This window comes from Lithobates pipiens, unplaced genomic scaffold, assembly GCF_037356315.1.
Source record: "Lithobates pipiens isolate NorthernLeopardFrog02 unplaced genomic scaffold, aLitPip1_a1.2 Scaffold_19, whole genome shotgun sequence".
NCBI lineage: Eukaryota > Metazoa > Chordata > Amphibia > Anura > Ranidae > Lithobates > Lithobates pipiens.
This window is the reverse complement of record NW_027507764.1, coordinates 357,300,960-357,324,503: the sequence shown is the minus strand read 5'-3', so window position 1 is coordinate 357,324,503 and position 23,544 is coordinate 357,300,960. Positions and strand designations below refer to the sequence as shown.

Genomic DNA, 23,544 nt, shown 5'->3' with positions numbered 1-23,544 from the left:
CATTGACCTGGAAATAGTATTCAAATCAGAAAATTCAGAAGCCCTTTTTTTTTATGTTTTTTTCGATACGTTTATTAAGTTTTGCACATAGAAACAGCAGTACAGAACATCAATATTGATATACATTCAATCATGCTGGCAATGAGTGGGAGTACAGAAGGGTCTTCTTGCCAAAAGAGAACAGTAGGATGCACAATGTGCATCAGCAGAGGTAGAACCACTTATCATCATACAATATAGATCTAAAGAACTAGAATGACCATGGGGTATGGCAAGTATTCTAATATATTCCACACATCAAAGCCCCATCTTAAATGGTAACTAAGGCATCCATGATTCTGTTACAGCCCTACATATGAAAAGGTACATGGTTATCTACAAATCCCAGGACCATTAAGAGAAGGGGGGGGGGGCTCGCCTGGGAGAGAGGAGATCGGAAGAAAAGGAGTAAAAAAGGGGGTTTTCAAATTGTGAAGTCTCGAGTGTTAACTCACACAGCCCATATCTTATTAAATGTTTTGGGACAGTTATGACTTAGATATGTACGTTTGTATAACAGGGGTACATTATTAATCAGGGTGTGCCATTGAGCTATCGAAGGGGGGGGTCTGACATCTTCCACTTGACAAGGTGGCTTTCCTAGCATAGTAGAAAGCAAAAAACAATCTTGTATGATGTGTAGTAGCAAGTGTGTTACAGATGCCCATTAGAAACATGAGTGGATCCATACATAGGTATTGTCAACCCACACAGTCCCAACCGCAGATACCGCTATCCTCCAGAAATCCTGTAGATGAGGACAGGACCTAACCATGTCAATAAACGTACCTACCGAAGTCCAACATTTGGGACAGGTAGGATCAGCATTAGCTTATATGGATGAGAACCTTTGAGGAGAGTAATAAGCTCTATGAATACATTTTCAGTTAGATCCACTTATCCCTAGCCAATATAAGAGGAAAATATTGCTGGATACCCTCCTCCCAATCCCCGTCAGTTAGATTGGGCAAATACCCATGGCAAGTATCTAAGCGGGTGACATTGGAACTATTGCGCTGAGCAATACAATGGGAGATTAGCAGTTTAACTAGCTTCTCGGTAAACAAAAGTGACTCCACTGGGTGGAGTAGCCTCCCTAGAGGAAATGTAAATTGGGCCTGAGCAGCATGCCTTAGTTGAAGATATCTGAAAAACATTTTGTTGGGCAACTTAAAGCAGAGTTACATCCTAAATTGAAACTTCTGCTCATCGGAACCCCCTCCGGTGTCACATTTGGGGGGAGGGGGGTGCAGATACCTGTCTAAGACAGGTATTTGCACCCACTTCCACGCATAGACTCCCGCTGGAGTCTATGCCTCTTCCTATCCCGGCCCGCTGTCTGCTGGGGGACACACGGGTCCCAGAGACAGTGCGGACCATTCCCATTGCGCTGGGTCAATAAATAACCACCTGCGATAATTCCTTGCAGTCTTAACCCTGTATTGTGATCACACAACAGGATCCAGTATTAATTGAAACTGACAATTTGGGGTTACCCCATACAGGTGTGTGTGGAGACCAGTTTTCAGAGGCCTGAAGTTGCATCCACAACTTCAAGGTAGTCTTCATGGGCACAGTAACATTGCGGTTAGAGCGTGGACTTCGGAAGATCAAATTGCTCCACTCGGAGGAGCCAAGTAAAGCTGCCTCCAGGTGTACCGCTGGGTTGTCTTCCATCTGTGAAAACCACGAATGCACTGTCACCAGGACTGCAGCCCGGTAATATTTCTGGAAGCAAGGAAGGGCTAGGCCCCCTCATCCCATGAAGGAGACAACTGGAGAGTAGTTTTAGCAATACAGGGGACACTGCCTGTTCAAATGAGAAGTTTGTCTAGTTTAACAAAAAATGGTTTTAGGGATTGGGACTGGGGTTTTCCCTAAATATATATAAGAATTTCAGTAAAAAGGGCCCCAGTATCCATCAGGAAAGCAGACAAATCCCCCTGGACCACTATCTTCAAGTATTTGAAGTAGGATACCCATTGCAATGGGGACTACTGGGTCTAAGGCTGGATTCACACCTATGCATTTTTGGTGCATTTTGCAGATTTGTACTACAGTCCATTTAAGATGGGTTTCAATAGAAAACATTCTGTTGTGCAAATCTGCAAAATGCACTAAAAATGCATAGGTGTGAAACAAGCCTAAGAGGACTCTACCCAAGCCTGGGGAAAACATGACCGACTTGTCCCAGTTCATCCTGATGCCAGAGAAGGAGCCAAAGTTGTCAATCATTTCCAGAGCTGCCGGCAGTGAGGCGGAAACATCAGAGATAGAGCACAGTGTCAGCTGCATAGAGTGATATCCTCTCCCCCAGGGGCCCTCTAAAGCCCCTTACACACTATCAGATTGTCTGCTGATTTTTTCCATCAGATTTACCAAAACCATATAATATGAGGTCAAACCTTAGGGGTTTCAATGTGTATGCAATCAGGCAGGCCCTTGTACTACATGGTTTTGGTAAACCTGAAGGAAAAAATCAGCAGACAATCTGATAGTGTGTGGGGCTTAAGAATACCTCAGGGATTGGTGTATTTTATGGCCAGAGAAAGTGGGCATCCATACCCAAGGACAAGCTAAATTCAGGGGATAAAATGTCTCCTGTACAGATACTAGCCACAGGGGAAGAATACAACAGTTGGGACCAGGATATACAGTACATTTACAACAACAGCCAAACTTCCTCAGGTCCTCGCAAAGATAAATCCACTCCACCAAGTCAAATGCTTTCTCCATATCCTGGGAGGCCACCAAACCTGGAGAGTCCACGAACAAAGTCGAACCCACAATAGTGAACCTACAGAAGTTGGTTTGTACCCTTGCCAGGCATGAACTCTGATTGATTGCTGTGAATAAAGGATAGAATGACCTTATTGAGGCAAGTAGCCATAATTTTGGCAAAGATTTTTGCGTCCACGTCCAGCAATGATGTAGGATGGGCAGAAGTCTGAGTACCTACCTGGCTTGGGACAGAAGTTGGGAGAATCTCCCCCTCCACTAATGTTGCATTATATTTAGGGGCCAGAGCTTTAATACCTGTTTTATAGAACTCAGATGGTATAGGCCGTTCATTCCAGTTTTCCCAGACTGCATAGACTAGATGGCCTGTTGCACTTTGTCCAGGGTAAGGCTCTGTTCAACAGTCAGAGTGGGGAATTTTACTTCTGCCAGAAATCCTAATTTGCACACTTGTTCTGCCCCAGTAATTTAAACTATTGCATGCCAGAAAATTGGCACAAAAGCTGGCCAACCAACACTCATGAAAGCTCAGCAAAGGCAGCCTCCGTGTGTTTCTTATAATAGATTCAATATAAAGGAAAACTTCACTTTTAGTTAAGTTGTTCTTTATGTATTATCCCAACCCCTGAGTGCAGCTCACATGGTTAAATATCTACCTTCCTCCCTGAACTAGTAATTGTTCTGTGTGGTCCTACCTGACAGAACACAGCCTTTGCAAAAAAAAAAAAAAAAAAACACATCCTATGTGGGTCAGCGATTGCACTTCCAAGTGCACTTGCAGTGCAAAGTGAATTTTCCTTTTCTCAATAACCCCCATAGTATATCATTTAGGGGAGGGTACTGTGAATTCAAGAAAATGATTTTAGTCACTACAAAATCCAGTTTTTCTTTATCGTTCCTTCAAGGGACACTGCTTCAGGTTATAAAACACCAACAATAACTCACCAAATTAATGTAGAAATAGTGAAACACTAAACAAGAGAACACTGCTTTAGATATTCTAGAATAACAACGAATCTGACTGTCGGAAGGGAGCTGTGGCATTAAAGTAAACCATAACAGCCCTCACAAAATGCAGGCACTGGAAATAGATTACCTTGAGATAGGCCTGGGCCAGGCACAAATGTGTCTTAATTTAGGTGAAAGGCTGAGACCACCTTGGGTAGAATAGAAAGTTTGTGGTTACAAAATGACCTTGTTCTTGTATTAGATCAGATGAGGATCTTTAAAAAATAAGGCTGCCAATTCCAACATCTTCCAAGCCAACATAATAGCCACTTTTCTGAAAACCAAGTCCAAAGGAATTTTCCTAAGTGATTCAAAGGGGAGGCTTTGTAACACCAAAACCAGATTAAAATTCCATGGTTGATGAGTTCTGACAAGATGAGCAATGCAATTCCCTAGAAGAAGATGGACAGAATACATGACAAATGAACTTTAAGAAATGTGCAGACTGCTGACCCTTGATTGTACTAAGGGGCAGGCATTGATCAACTCCCCCCCCCAAAAAAAATGCCCTACCACAAAACGGCAAAGGTGAATATCTCTGGATTCACACCAACACATCACTCCTCACACCCCCATGGTAAGTCTTTCATAAAGTATACATGCTCCTTTAGCGTAGACAGAATACTGTGGGGCAAAAAAGTATTTAGTCAGCCACCAATTGTGCAAGTTCTCCCACTTAAAAAGATGAGAGGCCTGTAATTGTCATCATAGGTATACCTCAACTATGAGAGACAAAATGTGGAAACAAATTCAAACAATCACATTGTCTGATTTTTGAAAGAATTTATTTGCAAATTATGGTGGAAAATAAGTATTTGGTCACCTACAAACAAGCAAGATTTCTGGCTCTCACAGACCTGCATCTTCTTTAAGAGGCTCCTCTGCCCTCCACTCATTACCTGTATTAATGGCACCTGTTTGAACTTGTTATCAGTGTAAAAGACATCTGTCCACAACCTCAAAACAGTCACACTCCAAACTCCACTAAGGTGAAGACCAAAGAGCTGTCGAAGGACACCAGGAACAAAATTGTGCTGCACCAGGCTGGGAAGACTGAATCTGCAATAGGCAAGCAGCTTGGTGTGAAGAAATCAACTATGGGAGCAATAATTAGAAAATGGAAGACATACACGACCACTGATAATCTCCCTCAATCTGGGGTTCCATGCAAAATCTCACCCGTGGGGTCAAAATGAAGTGAGCAAAAATCCAGAACCACACATGGGGGGGGGGAGACCTAGTGAATGACCTGCAAAGAGCCGAGACCAACGTAACAAAGGCTACCATCAGTAACACACTGCACCACCAGGGACTCAGATCCCGCAGTGCTAGACGTGGCCCCCTGCTTAAGCCAGTACATGTCCAGGCCCGTCTGAGGTTTGCTAGAGAGAAATTGGATGATCCAAAAGAGGATTGGGAGAATGTCATATGAAACCAAAGTAGAGCTGTTTGGTAGAAATACAATTTGTCGTGTTTGAAGGAAAGAGAATACCGAGTTGCAACCAAAGAACACCATACCTACTGTGAAGCATGGGGGTGGCAACATCATGCTTTGGGGCTGTTTCTCTGCAAAGGGAACAGGACAACTGATCCGTGTACATGAAAGAATGAATGGGGACATGTATTGTGAGATTTTGAGTGCAGACCTCCCATCAGCAAGGACAGTGAAGATGAAACGTGGTTGGGTCTTTCAGCATGACAATGATCCAAAACACACCACCCAGGCAACGAAAGAGTGGCTTTGTAAATAGCATTTCAAGGTCCTGGAGTGGCCTAGCCAGTCTCCAGCTCTCAACCCCATAGAAAACCTTTGGAGGGAGTTGAAAGTCTGTGTTGCCCAGCAACAAGCCCCAAAACATCACTGCTCTAGAGGAGATCTGCATGGAGGAATGGGCCAACATACCAGCAACAGTGTGTGACAACCTTGTGAAGGCTTACAGAAAATGTTTGACCTCTGTCATTGCCAACAAAGGATATACAACAAAGTATTGAGATGAACTTTTGATATTGACGAAATACTTATTTTTCAAAAATCAGACAATGTGATTGTCTGGATTTGTTTCCACATTTTGTCTCTCCTAGTTGAGGTATACCTATAATGATACAGGCCTCTCATCTTTTTAAGTGGGAGAACTTGCACAATTGGTGGTTGACTAAATCCTCTCTTTGCCCCACTGTATGTCAGATACCACTGCATCGTCAAACCTTGGCTTTGACAGCCATGTTAATAAGGCCACTGGAGAAGCAGGATGCAACATTGGCCCTTAGCAAAGTGAGCTGGCTGGTTTGGTAGAGGCTATGAAGCACTGGCAAAGCCAAACAAGATCAGTGTACCCCACATTCCCAGGCTGGCACAGGGCAATAAAAACATCCGGGGTCCCCTTTGCCTCAATACTGTGAAGCAGTTTGGACAGCAGCATCAAATGTGGAAAGGTATAGATTAGAGCATACACAAATTTGTTTAAAAACCTGATGTGCAATATAAACAATTGCAAGAACCACCATTTTAATCTCCAGGGTACCCATTTCAAAACATATATAATGTTTAGGTTTTAAGTAATTTTCTAGCAAAAATGATGCCGATTTCTGCATGTAGGTGAAGAATGTCAGAACTGGCATGGGGGTAAGGTGGTAGACAGCTCATGTGGAATAACACTTTTTGGCTCAGTTAGCAAAGCCTCAAAGATTTTTTTTTTTTTTTTATTGTAAAGTTGCCAGGTCATAAATGGGGCTCTAACTTCCATTAGGCAGAGCTAGGTGTAAACAGTTTAGCAGGCAATTAAAAGAGAAGTGTGAAATTTCAAAATAAGAAACACATACTTACATAGAGAGAGGCAGCATTGCTCCATGCTTTAGCCCGCTGTCAGCTGAATCTGGGTCACAGGAGTGTGGAACTAAGTGCACTCCTGCAACCCACAGAAGTATGGTCAAAAGAGCTTTGGCCATACTTATACTTCCTTAATAAAAAGAGTAAGGAGATCTCAAGATTTAGAAGTGAACAATCAAAGCTCAAACATGATTAGGTGATATGATAGAGAAGGCCAATTAGTCACATTAACTGCTGTGAGAGTTCTACTCTCTATCAACTCAAGACTTAAAGCGGTTCCAAAGCGCGGATGTTAAAAAAAAAAAAAAAAAAAAAAAAAAAACCCACAAAGGCAAATGGAAAAATGTGCTAGTATGCATCGCATGCTAACACATTATGAAATACTCACCTTGGAAGTTGCGTGTTTAGGAGATATTATATTTTACCTACAGTTCTTACCTGTAGGTAAAAATGACCAAGCAGGATTTACAACCGAATTAACTGAAGTATGGTCAAAGCTTTTTGGCCACACTTTTCCTCTGGGTCACGGGAGTTGACTTATTTCAATGGACTGGGGTGCCCTTCACAATGAATGGCACCATAATGCATCACACACACAAGAGGCATTAAACGAGTGTGAATGGGCCCTTAAAGTATTACACTCAGCTGCTGCTGGAGGGTGTACACATCTACCGAAGTCAGCTGATGGCCTCCCATGGTTCCAATACCATTTCTATGCTGATGACGCCCAAATCTATCTCTCTCTCCCACTCAAGATCACCCCATCAGTTTCCTCAACTATCACTGATTTACTAACAGACATATCAGACTTAATATCACATCACTTCCTCAAACTTCTATCTATCCAAAACTGAGCTCATATTTCCTCCCCCACATGCCCCTTCCCCTAAATTCTCTGTCAAGATCAACGGCACAACTGTCAATTTGTCCCCACATGACAGGGTGCTAGGGGTAACCCTGGACTCTGAACTGTGCTTTCAGGCCCACATCTAGTCCCTGTCCAAATCCTGCTGCATCAACCTCTCTCCGAAATATGCCCCTTTCTAACCAACGACACCACAAAGATTCGAATTCACTCCCTGGTTGTCTCTCGCATCGACTACTGCAACTCCCTCATTGGATTACCTTTAGATAGGCTATACACCCTCAGTCCGGCATGATTGCTGCTGCCAGGCTCATCCACCTTACCAACCGTTCAGTACCCCTCTCTACCAATCCCTCCATTGGCTTCTGCTCACCCAACAAATAAAATGTAAAAAACTAACTTACAAAGACATTCACAACTCAGCCCCCATCTACATCTCTAACCCGGTCTCAAAATATCCAAGCTGCTCTCTTCAATACTCCCAAAACCTCCTAGTCTCTAGTTCCCTTGTCACCTCCCCCCATGCTTTCTTCCGGGACTTCTACCAAGCATCTCCCATCCTTTAGAACTTCCTATCCCCGTCTGTCTGAATGTCTCCTAATCTATCCAGCTTTAAACGATCCCTGAAAAGCCTTCTCTTTAAACAAGCCGATCATGCTTCTAATACATTTTTTTTACATTCTCCATCAGCTCATCCCCCAGAGTTTTGTGTTAAAATACTAAAGCGCTGCTATGTGAATAAATTGAACAGTGTTAAATCCAAATGGAACAGCTGCACCATTAAAAATGATCTTAAAACATTAGATATGGATTCCTCTTGTACCAAATTGTAATGTAACTGTAATGTCTGCCCTCATGTTGTAAAGCGCTGTGTAAACTGTTGGCGCTGTATAATAATAATTGAAAACAATGGTGCGCTTATTCCAACAAAAAACATGCATAATTGCACAAAAGCCCCATAAATAGGATAAACCAATCTATACATGTAAAAGTCCTTCAACAGGTTAATAGTGACTTCTTAAAGGGTCTATGCAGAGCTCCTCCAACACAAAAAAATGGATAAATGCCACTGCTTCCACCACCAGGTGCAATGCCCGCTCACCATAAGAGGTGACCCCACTGGGTCAAATCGTGCTTTCAAGATATAAAATCTTTAGTGCTGACAGGAGCATTCTGTTAGAGGGAAAAATTCAGAATGTCCTCTAATATCTAGAGGACCGCTGTTCTCTGGTGTGACTCAGAGCGGAAAAAATAAACTTTCATTGCGCAAAGTTGTATATGAATGTGGGTTTATTGCATATGATAGTATTCCACTCACATAATTTATACACACATATAGATTGATGTATCCCTTTATGGGGCTTTTGTGCAATTATATTTATGGTTGGAATAACTGCATCATTGTTTTATTCATCCCCCACTGTTATTAACTTTTGTATCACTTGACCCTGTTAGATTGTAAGCTCTAATGAGCAGGTCCTTTCAATTCCTCTTGAACAAAATTGTACTTTAATGTCTGCCTTCATATTGTAAAGCACTTCACAAACCGATGGCGCTATATAAAACCTGTATAATAATAAATACGTTTACAGGATGTGTACAGTGCAGGGACAGAAATCAAAGAGGCAACTATTTAAAAAACAAACAAAAAAACACAGAACCCGTTTTACTTGTAGTGCGCTACAAAAAATGACCACTCATTTGTAGGGGCTTAATTTTAACTTAAACAATTTAGTTCCCATTTGTAACACTATAAAATGTAGAAAGTGTGAGGTGGCATATACTTATGTGAAGCACTGTACCTAAAATTTGGCTAAACAACCTTTGTACGTGTAATTTTAGAAGGTAAAAAGAACTGCAAACTTCTTTTTGAGAAGAGGAGTTTCTGGGGGAACAAATTATGTACGTTGTTTACTACATTTGTTAGAAGTTATTGTATATAGTTATACATTTTATTTCCTTTTCTTGTACATTGCCATCAGGTTCAGATAGAAACATATTGCTGCAACTTCATTTGTTCTATTAGGGCACCCAACACAGTTCAATCTGTTTACACCAAATCTGGATCACAGCCCAAACAAAATCCTTTGCCTGTAGATTGAGCGAGGGAAAAAAAAATGAAGTAAATCAGCTGCCTTCAGCACTCCATCTGCTATATGGTGCTTAACTACTTATCTCTAACATCTTCTGAGGTCAATGGCTAGGCTATTTCTATTCTGAGGCAGCAATAAACCCTTCAGTGTGCAGCACTTTCACTGCAGCAAATTAACTCCCAACATGCTGATGTTCATTCCCAAAATTAGAATCAGCAGAGGGAGAAATGTGTACTATGTAAAACTCTCCTGTTTAACTACAGAGTGGATGTGGGCCAAATAAGCAAATATATTTTTGTGCATCTGTATAGATGAAGTGTGCTTGTGTGATATGTGTACATTCTGAGATGCATATTCTTTTAATCTCAACTAATTTGAATAAACATGAATGTTCATTCATGCTAGCCCTGAATGAGCTGCATTAAAATATAGGTCAGGAGGATGTGTGACGCAGAGTTTGGGACCACATCAATGTCTATGAATCATGCCATCCCCATTCAAGAAAAGATTCCATTCAGACAGCTATAGTTGCTACGCCATCTGCAGAATTCTCCATGTACATAACCTTTACCAACCTGTCAAACATCTCACTAAATTAAGACAAAAACATTTTTTTATTAAAGAAGAAAATAAAAATTGTATATTTACTTGTGTACAGCTGTACATAATAAAACTGGTTTCACAGAAATCCAAAACATAATAAAAACAATCCACAATCCGTAGAACAGTATTATTTTGAGTTTCTGATCCCCAACAGTGCATATTTTCCCATCTACCATAAAGTCAAAATCTACATTTAAAGCTGAACATCATATTTCCAATATTTCTGTAACTGCTGATCCCTCTTGCCATATTATTGCATTTATTTCTAATGAAACCCATGCAAATACCTGAAAACAGTCCAAAAAGCAAGGCTCCAAAGGGCCAGTAGCAAAGGACTTCTCATAGTAATCCAGCTGCATTTATACTGGGTTACTGGTCTCTTTCTGCACAAAATAAGCCCCAGAGACAACTGCTACAGTTCTGGTGACATGACTAATTTTGCAGAATCATGCAGGGACTCCAGTTCTATCACTACCCATATACCTGGGCTCAGGTACCTCTCTTCAGTTTTGATTTACTAAAGCACTTCAGCCATAAACTGCATAGCAGTTGCTACAGTTATACTGCTTAACATCTGAAGCTTAAAGTGTAAATTTCAGCTCCCAGCTACCTTTTTTCTGAACTCTCAGGCAAGCTTTATAAATTCAGCACTTTGAACGGATAGAGAAGAGGAGGCTGCAGATAAGCATGTACAACTTATATAGAAGGATTTGTTTACTTTGTATCACCTGAGGCCAGTCACTTCACTGGGTATATGTAAGGGTTTACAACCACTTTAAGAAGCGACAAAAGGAAGCTCACCTGCTATCATCCATAAACACAGGCTCAATTTCTTTACTCCAATGTCCATTTAGCGGAGACACACACACAAAACTGGTTGTCTGAAGCTAGCAGTTTTATGCATTTTGCCAATAGCAGCAATAAAACCTTTCATGAAGCAGGGCCCTCCAGTAGGATAAGTGATGACGTGAAAACTAGAATTCTGCATAATCTGACATTTTAAAAGAGGTGCAGGGTAAATAAAAACATTAATACTCACCAATGTGGATGCAGCATCGACCCGATTGCTGCAGTTGTCCCTCTCCTGCTCAAAGACTGAACTGGGTGATCATGTGACTGATCATCACTCGCTTTTCCTACTTCACCGAGCAGAGCGCAGTGACTGTCAGTCATCAGCTCTCTGCTCTTCCCCCTCCAGGGCTTACTGGAGGGGCTGGGCTGTGGAGGAGGTGGGTGCAGCTGGCTCCTAGTGGTGCACTGAGAGGCTGAGCCAAGCTGCCAGTCAGGCATCTGGATGGATCCTGACTTTATTGTCTGGATCCCTGCAGAGACTGGAACAGCTATGCAACATCAGCCGCCAGCGGGCTTTAGCCTGCTGTCAGCTGAATCCCAGTCACAGGAGTGCAGAACTAAGTACAATACTGTGACACAGAAAAGAAGTATGACTAAGAGCTTTGGCCCTGCTTCTTTACAGGAAAAGTTCACCTTTTGGGAAAAAAAATAAATAAAAAGCACAGTTTTTTTTTCAGAAAAAAAAAAGCCAATTTATTATTTTTTCCCTAAGGAGCTTGGAAAGCATTGCACCTGCAATCAGTGGATTAGGGGTGTAATACCAGACTCCTGTTGACAAGCCACGCAGCCATCTGCCCATACCTTCATACTGCCTGACTGTTAATGGACTACAAGGCTACTCATCAGGGACCTGGCAGTCCATTTAGAACTACAAGCTGCCAGCCGCAATGGCCGACGGTAGTTGTAGTACGTGCATTCACGGGAAACTGAATGAATGATGCGGCCGTGTGGATGGAGCCCAGCACAGCTGCATTATTTTCAAATAGTGACAGCGAGTGTGGGGCGAAGATCCTCTGCTCACTGTCACAGGAAGGGACGAGAGGGGGGGGGGGAAAGGCTGCAGCTGCTGGAACATGTTACATGTTCCACCCCAAATATGGGAGGAACATGTGACATGTTCCAAAGGTGAACTTATCCTTAAGACATTTGAATGCTGGAAAAATGTACAGAATTTTTGTAAGAAGCAGAACTGTTTAGTTACACTTAGCCTACTGCATGGTTATGACTTTTTCAAAATGTGATTAGACAAAAATGGTGTTGCTTTCCTTTATGTGGTGTCTGATCTGTTTATTTCCCATCTGGTCATAGCTCCAGTTACAAGGAGCTATTCCCCTGGCTGCCAACCCATACACAAAATTATTAAGTGTTAGAACATAAAGGTTTAAAAAAAAAAAAAACAATGGCTTTGCACATGCCCAGAAACAGTAAATCATTATAGATTTTCAGTGAAGGACAGGAAAACATGCACTGTGCAACATTTACAGAGTCTTGTTTATGCCAATTTCAGAGTTTCTTTCTATTCCTCCACTGAAGGTTGAACTTTGTTGCTTTCTGTTTCTCCTTTTCTCCTGTTAATAAAAATAAATAGCGATCAAAAGTTTTTCCCAACAACAGTCTACACAAAGAAAAAAAAAAAAAAGTGGAGGAAGAAGATGGAGAAGAACAACACCACCGAAGGAAGACCAGAAAAAAGAAGAAGATGGAAGAAGAAGCGGAAAGAAGAAGAAATTAATAAAAGGACTTGTCAAAAACCACCTCTTGTGTTTTTTTAACCTTTTTGACACTTTTTTTGTGAAATGGTAGGGGTACCCCACTACCTATTCACACGGGTGGGGTGGGGGGGGGAATAAGAGTTTGGTATGGATTTTTTACGCCATTTTTTTTTTTTGGCACAGGGTTCCCCTTATCCATACCAGACCTAAAGGGCCTGGTATGGAATTTAGGCCCCCCCCCCCCCCCCAAATATTTTTTTTAATTTTTCAATATAATAGTGTTGAATATTATTACATACCCCAGGAGTTGTCCATAAACTTAACCGCTGGCATTTTGATTGCTCCCGTTTTTCTTGAAATGGAAAGGAATTCATTTGCTGCAAAAAACATAAAAGTGCAAATATGTAAGGTGTTATGCATATTATCACCTGCTGAAGGAGATAACCATCCTACTGTGTAGCTTAATCGCTTCACACTGACTTAACACAATCATACGGCCTTACTGGACTGAGCTTTTTTTCAGTGGGGTCGCATTTCTCCCTTTGTGCTGAGAGCGTGCCGCCCCATACTATGGATTAGGACCCGGAACTCCCGATTCCGGGTCACCTGATCACTGCGATAGCCTCTGATTGGCCATCACAGCGATCAGCTACTGTGAATCCCGTCCCCACGCATTTCTCTGCGAAGTAGAGAGATGCATCGTATCTCTCTCTCCTTGGAGAGAAAAAATAAAAAATAAAGAAAAGGGGGGGGGGGGGGAGGTTGTGTGCAAAAAAAAAAATAAAAAAAAAAAAGGCTAGATCAAGGTTTGATCTAGGCCAGTGTGGGGGTTTGGTTCAAAAAAGGACACAGGTTATACAATCTGTCCTTTCGGTGCCGATTCCAGTCACAGTAAGCGGTATGTTTGCTCGGACTGGTGGAGGAGTTGGCACCTCGAAGGGCGCAGAGGACTCTGATTTCTCTGGCGCTGTTTTATGCACGTAAAGCTATCCTGTTGTGTTGGAAGAAACCCGAACCTCCTACGCTTTCTTATTGGAAAGGTTTAATTAATAATGCTTTGCCGTTATACAAAGCCACCTATCTTAGCAGAGGGTGCCCTAACAAATTTGAGAGAGTGTGGCGGTGCTGGCTTGATGCCGCAGATACTGTGCATTAATCGCTAGGCGAGGGGTTTTTTCCTTGAGGTTAGGGTGAGGGGCGGGGCAGGGAGGTGCTTCCCCTTGGATTGGTTATATCCCCATTTCAAGTAGTTCACTATTCAGTTACAGTACAGGCTATGTGTTTCTTAAATGAGTGGTACTGTCGGTGTTTATCCACTACAATACAGGGCACTTTCACCCCCTTCCTTCCCAGCCCAATTTTCAGCTTTCAGCGCTCTATCGCTTTCAGTGACAATTGCGCGGTCGTGCTACACTGTACCCAAATGAAATTGTTATCATTTTGTTCGCACAAATAGAGCTTTATTTTGGTGTTATTTATTCATGACTCCGTTTTTTTTTTTTTGCGATATAAGCGCAAAAATAGCGGAAATTTGGAAAAAAAACAATATTTTCTTTTTTCTATTTGAAAAGAAATCCAATAAAATCAAATGTTCAGGGATCCCAGGCATATTTTCAACAGCTTACAGAATTGGAAAACATTTGTCACAAGGGGAAGCCAGTCCATCATAGCCTTTTCGACAATCTACACTTTACAGATTCGACTGGTGGAAGGTTTTGTCCCTATATTCCTTTCCAGGTGGGAATCGGAGGTTTGGGGGAAGTTTTTGGGACCGTTTGGTATGTTTGTATGTTATTAATGTATTGAAAACTTTCAATAAAAATAAATTTATAAAAAAAAAAAAAAAAAAAGTCAGGGTCGGCATTCTTTTAGACAGGAATTCTTTTTCTTTTATTAGTATCAGTGTGTTTTAGGTAGGATTAAAAAAAATAGAAGCAAAAATGTGCACTATTGTTTTTGATCTGTACTATGAGTACAAATAACTAACATATCTGGTATAGCTGCAATAATCAGAATTTAATTTGGGTTGTTCTTTGGTAGGTTATAGTAGTAGCAGGAAATATACAGCTGCATTTTAAAAAATATTCATTACCATCAAATGAAAGCCCAATTTGTCCTGAAAAAAACAGGTATAAGCCACTGGGATGTGCAAAATAGTTGTGATGATATATACAGTTTTACTAACGTGTCAAAGTTGCAAAATTGTGCTTAGGCATTAAGATTTACAGACACAAGCCCATCAAGTCCAACCTATGTGTGATTATATGCCAGTATTACATTATATATTGCAGTCGTTCAGGTGCTTATCTAATAGTTTTTTTGATATTATCGATGCCCCCCCACTGAGACCACCGCCTGTGGAAGGGAATTCCACAACCTTGAAACTCTTTACAGTAAAGAACCCTCTACTTAGTTTAAGGTTAAACCTCTTTTCTTCTAATTTTAATGAGTGGCCACATGTCTTATTAAACTCCCTTCCGCGAAAAAGTTTTATCCCTATTGTGGGGGTCACCAGTATGGTATTTGTAAATTTAAATCATATCCCCTCCCGAGCATCTGTTCTCCAGAAATAATACGTTTAGTGCTTGCAACCTTTCTTCATATCTAATGTCCTCCAGACCCTTTATTAGCTTTGTTGCCCTTATTTCTACTCGCTCCATTTCCAGCACATCCTTCCTGAGGACTGGTGCCCAGAACTGGACAGCATACTCCAGGTGCTGCCGGACCAGAGTCTTGTAGAGCAGGAGAATTATCGCTTTATCTCTGGAATTAATCCCTTTTTAATGCATGCCAATATTCTGTGTGTGCTTTGTTAGCAGCAGCTTGGCATCGCATACCATTGCTGAGCCTATCATCTACTAGGACCCCCAGGTCCTTTTCCATCCTAGATTCCCCCAGAGGCTCTCCCACCAGTGTATAAATTGCATTTATATTTTTGCCACCCAAATGCATTATTTTACTACATTCTACACTTCTTTTACCTTTAGGAGCAAAGGGGTTAAAAAAAAAAAAAAAAAAAAAAAAAAAGGGTGTGACCAGAAAAAATTGGAGCTGCCAATACTGACTTCCCCGCTTTACTACTTTTCACCTGGACATTTGACCTAGATGCTTTCGTAACAGAAGTCACATGTCAACGATTTCCATATTTCTATATGGCAAGCTAATGACCAGTGAAACTAGCCTAATCTGAGCTTGTATAATTCTAGCTAAAGTGTGCTATTTCAGGGATTCTTCCTGCCAGAATGGAATATCTGCCTAGCAAATCACAGAGCTGTAAACCCCATTTTTTATTATAATTGTATTTTAAAGCGGGATTCCACCCTAAAGTGGAACCTCCGCTGATCGGAACCCCCCCCCCCCTCCGGTGTCACAATTGACACCTTTCAGGGGGGAGGGGGGTGGAGATACCTGTCAAAGACAGGTATTTTCACCCACTTCCGGGCATAGACTCCCACGGGAGTCTACGCCATTTCCTGCCCTGCCGCGCTGTCTGCTGGGACACACACGGGTCCCAGTGACAGCGCGGAGATTTCCTATTGCGCGCCGCAGCTCGCGCATGCGCAGTAGGAAACCGGGAAGTGAAGCCGATTCGCTTTACTTCCTGATTCCCTCACCTCGAATGGCGGCGGCAGCAGCCGAGGCCCGAGCGGTCGATCGGCCTCGGCTGCCGGCATCGCTGGAACCCGGGACAGGTGAGTGTCCATTTATTAAAAGTCAGCAGCTGTAGTATTTATAGCTGCTGGCTTTTAATTTTTTTTTGGGCGGAATCCCTCTTTAAGTATATTGTATTTAATAATTGAAAATTTTAAATGCTTTACTGGGTAAAAGCCAATGCAATGAATGCAAGTAAACCGAACACAGTTTTGCCTTTACTTTTACCCTCTGCCTGTCCTCAAACTTATGATATGATCATTCTTAAGAAGAAGATTTCAGATTTAGCTGCTCGTTATGTGGAAAAATTATATATTAAAACAAATCACATTGTTGTGTACTATATACGGGCAGCATACTAAAGTCAAGAAGTGAAATGCAGACACACAAATAGGTGACATGTTTAGGTATTTAAATGAATAAGTTCACCTTCTGTAACATGTTATATGTTCCAGTAGCTGCAGTCTCTCCCCCTCTCCACCCCTCCTCATGACAACGAGCAGAGGATCTTCCCCGCAAACCCGCTGTCACGATTAGAAAGTAATGTGGCTGTGCTGGGAGCCGGACACACAGGTGCGTCATTCATTCACAGTTTTCGTGTGTTTACAAACAGGTGACATTTTTAGGTATTTAAAGGCTAAGTTCACCTTTTTGGAACATGTTACATGTTCCAGTAGCTGCAGCCTCTCCCCCCTGTCCGTGACAGCGAGAGGAAAATCTTCTCCCCATGCCAGCTGTCAACATTTGAAATGCAGTCGTGCTGTGCTTTATCCACACGACTGACACTGCATGCACAAAATGCAACTACTGTGAGCTATTGCAGCTAGCTGCTTGTATTTCTGAATGGACTGTGAGACTGTCGCTGATGAGTGGCCTTTTAGTTAATTAGAAGCAGTTTACAAGCTGCAGGGCTTGTTAAACAGTCAGTAATATGAAGATATGGGCTGAAAGCTGCAGAGATTGTCTGTAGGAGTCTGGCATTACACCCCTGATTCACTGATTACTGATGCAATGCTATCCAGGCTTCTTAGGGAAAAATGAACACACGTTTTTTGCAAAAATATGTGAATTTATTATTTTTTCCCCAAAAGGTAAACTTATCCTTTAAAAATCATGGCCCTGGAGGTACACACAGGACCAAACAGCCAACTGTCCTATGTGCACCCAGGCTTTGGCACATTCTACCACCTGATCTGGGATTGTCCTAAGATGCAGGGCTTTTGGGCACAAGTAGTCCAATTCCTGCATGACACTATGGGATCCCCTATCACATTAAACCCCAAATCGTGCCTACTAGGCATATACCCAGAACCAGACAATAAATTCATCAAGATATTCCTAAATGAAACGTTATTCTCCGTTAGAAAAACCATAGCAAAACAGCGGGTGAGGCATACCCCACCTGAGTTTAAAATGTGGCTAATGGAAGTAAATAATGGTTTAAAATACAAAAAACAAATCTACATAGAGATTGTCCTTCCAAATATGGTAACATTTGGGATAAGTGCTTACAAGCCCCAGAGGCTATGTAATGAAGCCCCCTCCATATATATACAAATTGTTGAGCTCCTAATATCACTCTCATTGGAGTGGAAACCGTTAGGATGAATTTTTGCTGTACCATGTGTGCTATGTTTACATATTTTCTGCTGTATTACCCTGCCATGTAAACTCCCTATTTCTAATTGCAATCTCCTCCCTACATGGGATCTTCTTCCATGCCGTAATTATTGTAACCCTCACTGACATTTACTGTGATAATGTTCTTACTGTATATTTTATTGAATGTACCAATAAAAGCCAGTTGAATTGAAAAAATATATAAATAAAAAAATCATGGTCTTGGTTTTCACAGCTTACCTGTAAAATCCCTTTCTTTTGAAGTACATCATGGGGCACAGAGGTCCCGACCCTCTTTCTAGTATACACGTATATTGCTTTGCTACAAAACCGAGATGCTCCCGCTATGGGAGGGGTTATATAGGGAGGCAGCTTCCTGTTTAGGGTGCGCCAGTGTCCAGCACCTGAAGGTAGACTATAACCCACATAGTAATTACTATGGTGCTCTGTGTCCCATGATGTGCTTTAATCGTACATCACAGGACACAGAGGCATAGTAATTACTATGTGGGATGTCCCAGAGCAAATGCCAACTGAGGGAAGGGAGACATAACAAAAAGTAGGGCACCATGAGATCAGAGGACTTATACTGCAGCCTGCAGTACACTGCGCCCAAAGGCGACATGTCTTTTTACATCCACCTGATAGAATCTAGTAAATGTATAGATTGAAGACCAAGTTGCGGCCTTGCAGATTTGAGCCATGGAGGCTTAGTGATGCACTGTCCACGAAGCACTAACAGCCCTAGAGGAGTGCGTTTTGATTTGAGAGGGTAGAACCTACCTCTTTAAATCATAAGCTAAATGGTTGAGCTTATGATTTTAGAATAGTAGATTTCCATGCTGCCTGTCCTCTTTTAGGGCCTTCAGGCAATACGACCAAAACATCAGTTTTCCGAATCTGAGCAGTTGTCTTTAAGTAGACTGCTCTCTCCACATCAAGAGAATGTAGTGATCTTTCTTCCATAGAACAGGGTTCTGGAAAAAACGTAGATAGAATAATATCCTGTTTTAGATCAAATCTGATACTACCTTTGGTAAAAAGTTAGGATGAGGACACCATACTACCTTATCCTTGTGAACAATAATATGGCTCTTTACAAGAAAAAGCAGCCAATTCTGATACCCTTCTTGCAGCTGATAGTTTCCTTGTCAAAAAAGGACCAAGGGAATAGGTTTTGCAATGCCGCCAAAAACTAAATTCAAGTCCCAAGGGTTCAGGGGTGACCTAATCGGAGATTAAGCTGTGTTACCCCCTGAATAAAAAAGTTACAAACCAAAGAAAGCGAAGCAAGTGGTCATTGAAATAATACCGATAAGGCTGAGACCCGTCCTTAGAAAGCACTCAAGGCCAGCTTTATTTCCCCTGATGAAGTCACGTGACCGTGACGAACACGCGTCGGGACGCTACCGGAAGTGACGCAATCGAGCTCGAGGCTCGTTAATACCTTGCAAAATAGCACTATATGTTTGTGAGTATTTTATTCAGTATTTAAATAAATTCAAACTTTGTTCAAACCTACTTCACTATGGGGCTCCCCTCTTCCTTATCTGCTTAACCCTCACATAAATCTACCGCTGAGGCAATCCAACAACCCCCCCCCCCATGCTGAGTATCGCTGAGCGTCTATTTGAGGAGATCAACACAGCGCAATAGGCAGGAGACTTCAGGTCTTTGGGGCCACAAGAATAGGACCTCGAGGGATAAGGATTACCAGGAACCCTGAGGATACATATGTCAAACGCTGTTACCTTACAGCTGTAAGGTAAGGGGACATCCATACCCTGAGCACACAGGACAACGTGGGATATAGTTACCATCACCAGCACAATCACCGATCGCATTGTTATCTTATAGTGCACAAAAAATCGAATACCAGCACCATATGCGTTTCTGTTGCATGCGATTTTGGATATAATCGCCACCAGCTGTTGCACATCTTGAATGGACACTAACCTGATATATGTGATTGTGCAACCCCTTTAACTATATTTATTGGTTGATATAGTTTTAAATCACTGTGCACATTCACTGCGATTTTATTTTATTTTTATTTTTTTAAGAGATTTTATCTCTTTGGGTTTTTTTACACGTTTTATCCTTTGTTTTATGTCGCACGTTTATATAAGTTAACCGCACCCACACGATCCAGCATATGGTATAAAGACATTTATACGCATTTATCTACAATAATTCTTGGCACTGGCACTGGATGCGATTTCTTAGTCACTATTAAGTTCTTTTTACATAATCCTGTTTTTTAGTGACTTTTTGTATGTATATTGGTTTTTATTTTATGGTGTAGTAGACAGTTTTATAGTTTTATTCAACGTTAAGCACTGACACTGTTTATGCGATTTTCTGCTAACCGCATCAAGAATCACTATTTTATTTTGTTGATTATTTATGTATTATGATATTCACATTGTGACGTAGAGGACACTTACACAGATTTATTCACATTTTAGCATCATTTTTTATGTCACTTTGCCAATTCTGGCCTCCTATATATCACCCTTTCTAGTCTGGGTGACAGCACACCTATTTTTTTAATTACTTTGATACGGACATAATCTATTACATTTTTAAGTTAATATCTACCTATCCAGTATTGCGCAACACTACTTTCCATATATTTTTTCATCCTGTAAAAGGGGTTCAAGTACCCCATTTTCAGTGTATGCAGCGGTACAATAATTAGATTGTCGTTCCCTTTCCTGATTAGGCGCAGGAATAACCCCCTAACACTTATTCAGCTTTATTTCTCACCCCATCTGCAGAAATTCAAGGATCCTACCTTTGACCTACTTCCTGGGATGCAACCCCTGTTTCACACCAGGAGATATACGCTTCCCAGACTCCATTATACAATTATGGAGGCCAGCTCCCTTTCATTAATCAAGATAGAAACCACAGACCCTGACAGCCAACATTTCTTCAGAGTGTGGGTCTCAATAGCCACACCGCTAAATTTAGTGTTTGTAAAGTAGGATGGAATACCGGACCATGGGTCCCCCTACTGTCATCTTTACGATCTCTGCATACCAAGATTTCCTGGGCCCCCCTGGAGGCCACAAGAATCACAGACTTCCCTTCCTGCTTGATCCTGCGAAGACGTTGTGGACGCAGGCAGAATAGGAGAGAATGCATAAACCGATTCCACAGGAATAGCAAAGGCATCTGTTCCGCATGTTACCGGATCCTTTGTTTTGACACAAAGTTGTTGATTTTTTTTGTTGAACCTGGATGTAAACAGATCTATGTCTGGGATTCCCCATCTTTGACATATTGACAAGAAGATATCGGGGTGAAGGAACCATTTTCCCAGGAACAAATGCTGGCGACTCAAGTAGTCCGCCTGACAATTTTCTATTCCTAGAATGAAGGCTGGCGATAGGCAAAGTACATTGTTTTCTGCCCAAGATAGGTGAATCATATCCCTTTCTCTGGGCTGCAAAACTTCTTGTGCCCCCTTGGTGATTAATATAGGCCATTGCTGTGGCATAGTCAGATTGAACCCTGGCAGGACAATACCGTAAACTTAACATTCAGGCCCTCAGAACTAAGTGCTCTGCCAGAATTTCTAGAATAATGGGCAAGGTCATTCCTGATCTGGGCCACTTCCATGGTAACTGAAGGAAGAATTTTCCCCTTTGCAGGTTTTTGGATATTAACCATAAACTGAGGCTCTGGCGTACCCAGCCTACAGTACATGTTATTTCCAGGTGGTCCATCCGGGTACTAACCAGGCCCGACCCTGCTTAGCCTCCAAGATCAGACGAGATTGGGTGCTTTCAGGGTGATGTGGCCATAGGCTTTGGAGTCAGACACATTGGGAATCTAGAGCTTGAACCCTTTGTTTCAAGCCGATAGGATGTTTTTGCAGCAGTCTCAAATGAAACTGAGCATAAGGAACGGCCTTGAATGAAGCCACCATCTTTCCCAAAGACCTCATGCAAAGCTGAATAAAAGAATTGATCTTGCGTCAACCACCTAAATCCATTCCTTTATGGTGCTGGCCTCTGCCTGGGGCAAGAATACCCTTTTCTGGGTGTACCTATGATCAGACCCAAGTATCTTAGCCCTTTTCATAGTTTTAAAGAAGATTTCTCCTAGGCTGAGAAACTGACCTAGATATTTCAGGTAGTTTAATGTGGTGACCACACTTTGGTCTAAGCGGGCTACCGACTGGACTATCAAGAACAGATTGTCCCGGCAAACCATAATCGTTATGCCTTGGGCCCTTAATCTGGCTAGAAGAGGGGCCAAAACCTTTGTAAAACACTCAAGGTGCAGTAGCTAGACCTGAAAGCAGAGCTACACACTAAAAATGAAGATTTTCCACCTTGAAAAAGTAGATATTACTAGTGAGCGAGGAAATTGGCATATAGAGGTATGCATCTTTGACGTCGATTGATGCCAGAAGTTCTCCTTGTAAGATGGAGATAACTGATTGGATTGACTCCATGCAAAAAGAGTGGTTATATTCACAAATTGAATTTAGATTTTTGAGATCCAGAATGTCCATTTGGATTTAACCAAACACCAACCTCTGCTCTTAAATGTGGACCACCATGATTACTTTTTGCCAAAAGATGGTCCAATGCTTGAGAGAAATACTTTTTTTCTCTGGATCCTTAGGAATGTTTGATCTGAGAAAAGGAGGAGATGGGAACTCTTGGAACTATTAAGGATGTTCCCCATTTGTCTTGACACTCCTTCCTGCTATATCCTTGAGAACTGCAGAAGAATTCCCCCTATTCAGCGTGCGGGGCGCCTCCATATATGGAGACTTCAGTATCTTGTAGGTTTCCTCCCCCAAGACCTCTTTTGTCCCTGGGGTTAACCCTGAGGATTACCTTTTGAACCTGACTGCGGAAGCCATCGTGGCTGCCTGGAGGCTGATGCCCCTGGCACAGAATAAGGAGCTTTAAAAACGAAAATACATTTACTCCTTTTCTTAAATGGCAAAATGGGAACCACTAAAATTTCTTTGGCTGTATTTTCCAAAACATCCCCAAATAGCTCTTTCACTGCAAAAGGAAGACTAGCCAGGAGGTTCTGCATGGTGCTTAGCGAAGGGTGCAAGGCCTGAAGGATAGACTCTCCCAAATCAACTATTGCAACCATAAAGCTGCCAGATCCTGGGCCAGGATAACCTTGAACACCTGTTTAAACTGGTCTCTCAACGATTAAACAATTACTGTCAGCGCAAGCTGAGACACTCAATCTGCCAGAGAAAAAAAGTGTTTATTTTTTTTTTGTTTTGTTTTTTAATAGGAATTCCAACTTTTCATCCTTTGGATCTCTAAGCATTTGAGCATTGTCTGCCAGACAAGCCAAACTCTTATTCAGAGAGGATATAACAGCGTTAATTACTGGTATACCCTACATAGTGAATTTCCTCCACCATAGGATAAAACGTGGAAACTTTTTAGGAGGGACAATAATGCTTATCTGGGTCAAACTCTCGGATACAAAAAAGCTTTTCCAACAATGACAATGGCTTTAGCGAACCCAAACACTCAGTTAAGG

The 23,544-nt window shown here is 41.8% G+C and overlaps 1 protein-coding gene and 1 pseudogene across 1 annotated transcript in view; both read right to left on the bottom strand.

Moving 5' to 3' along the window:
• Positions 1-10,166: 10,166 nt before the first annotated feature.
• The window catches only part of NOL7 (nucleolar protein 7), a 35,641-nt gene continuing 22,263 nt past the window's right edge, over positions 10,167-23,544 (bottom strand). The window contains exons 7-8 of the mRNA XM_077492217.1: positions 13,038-13,115; positions 10,167-12,594 (exon numbers count right to left, since the gene is read on the bottom strand). Of these exons, the coding sequence (XP_077348343.1) occupies positions 12,530-12,594; positions 13,038-13,115 (143 nt within the window). The 3' untranslated portion in view covers positions 10,167-12,529. The remainder of the gene's footprint in view (positions 12,595-13,037; positions 13,116-23,544) is intronic.
• LOC143998520 (5S ribosomal RNA) lies at positions 21,710-21,825 on the bottom strand (annotated as a pseudogene).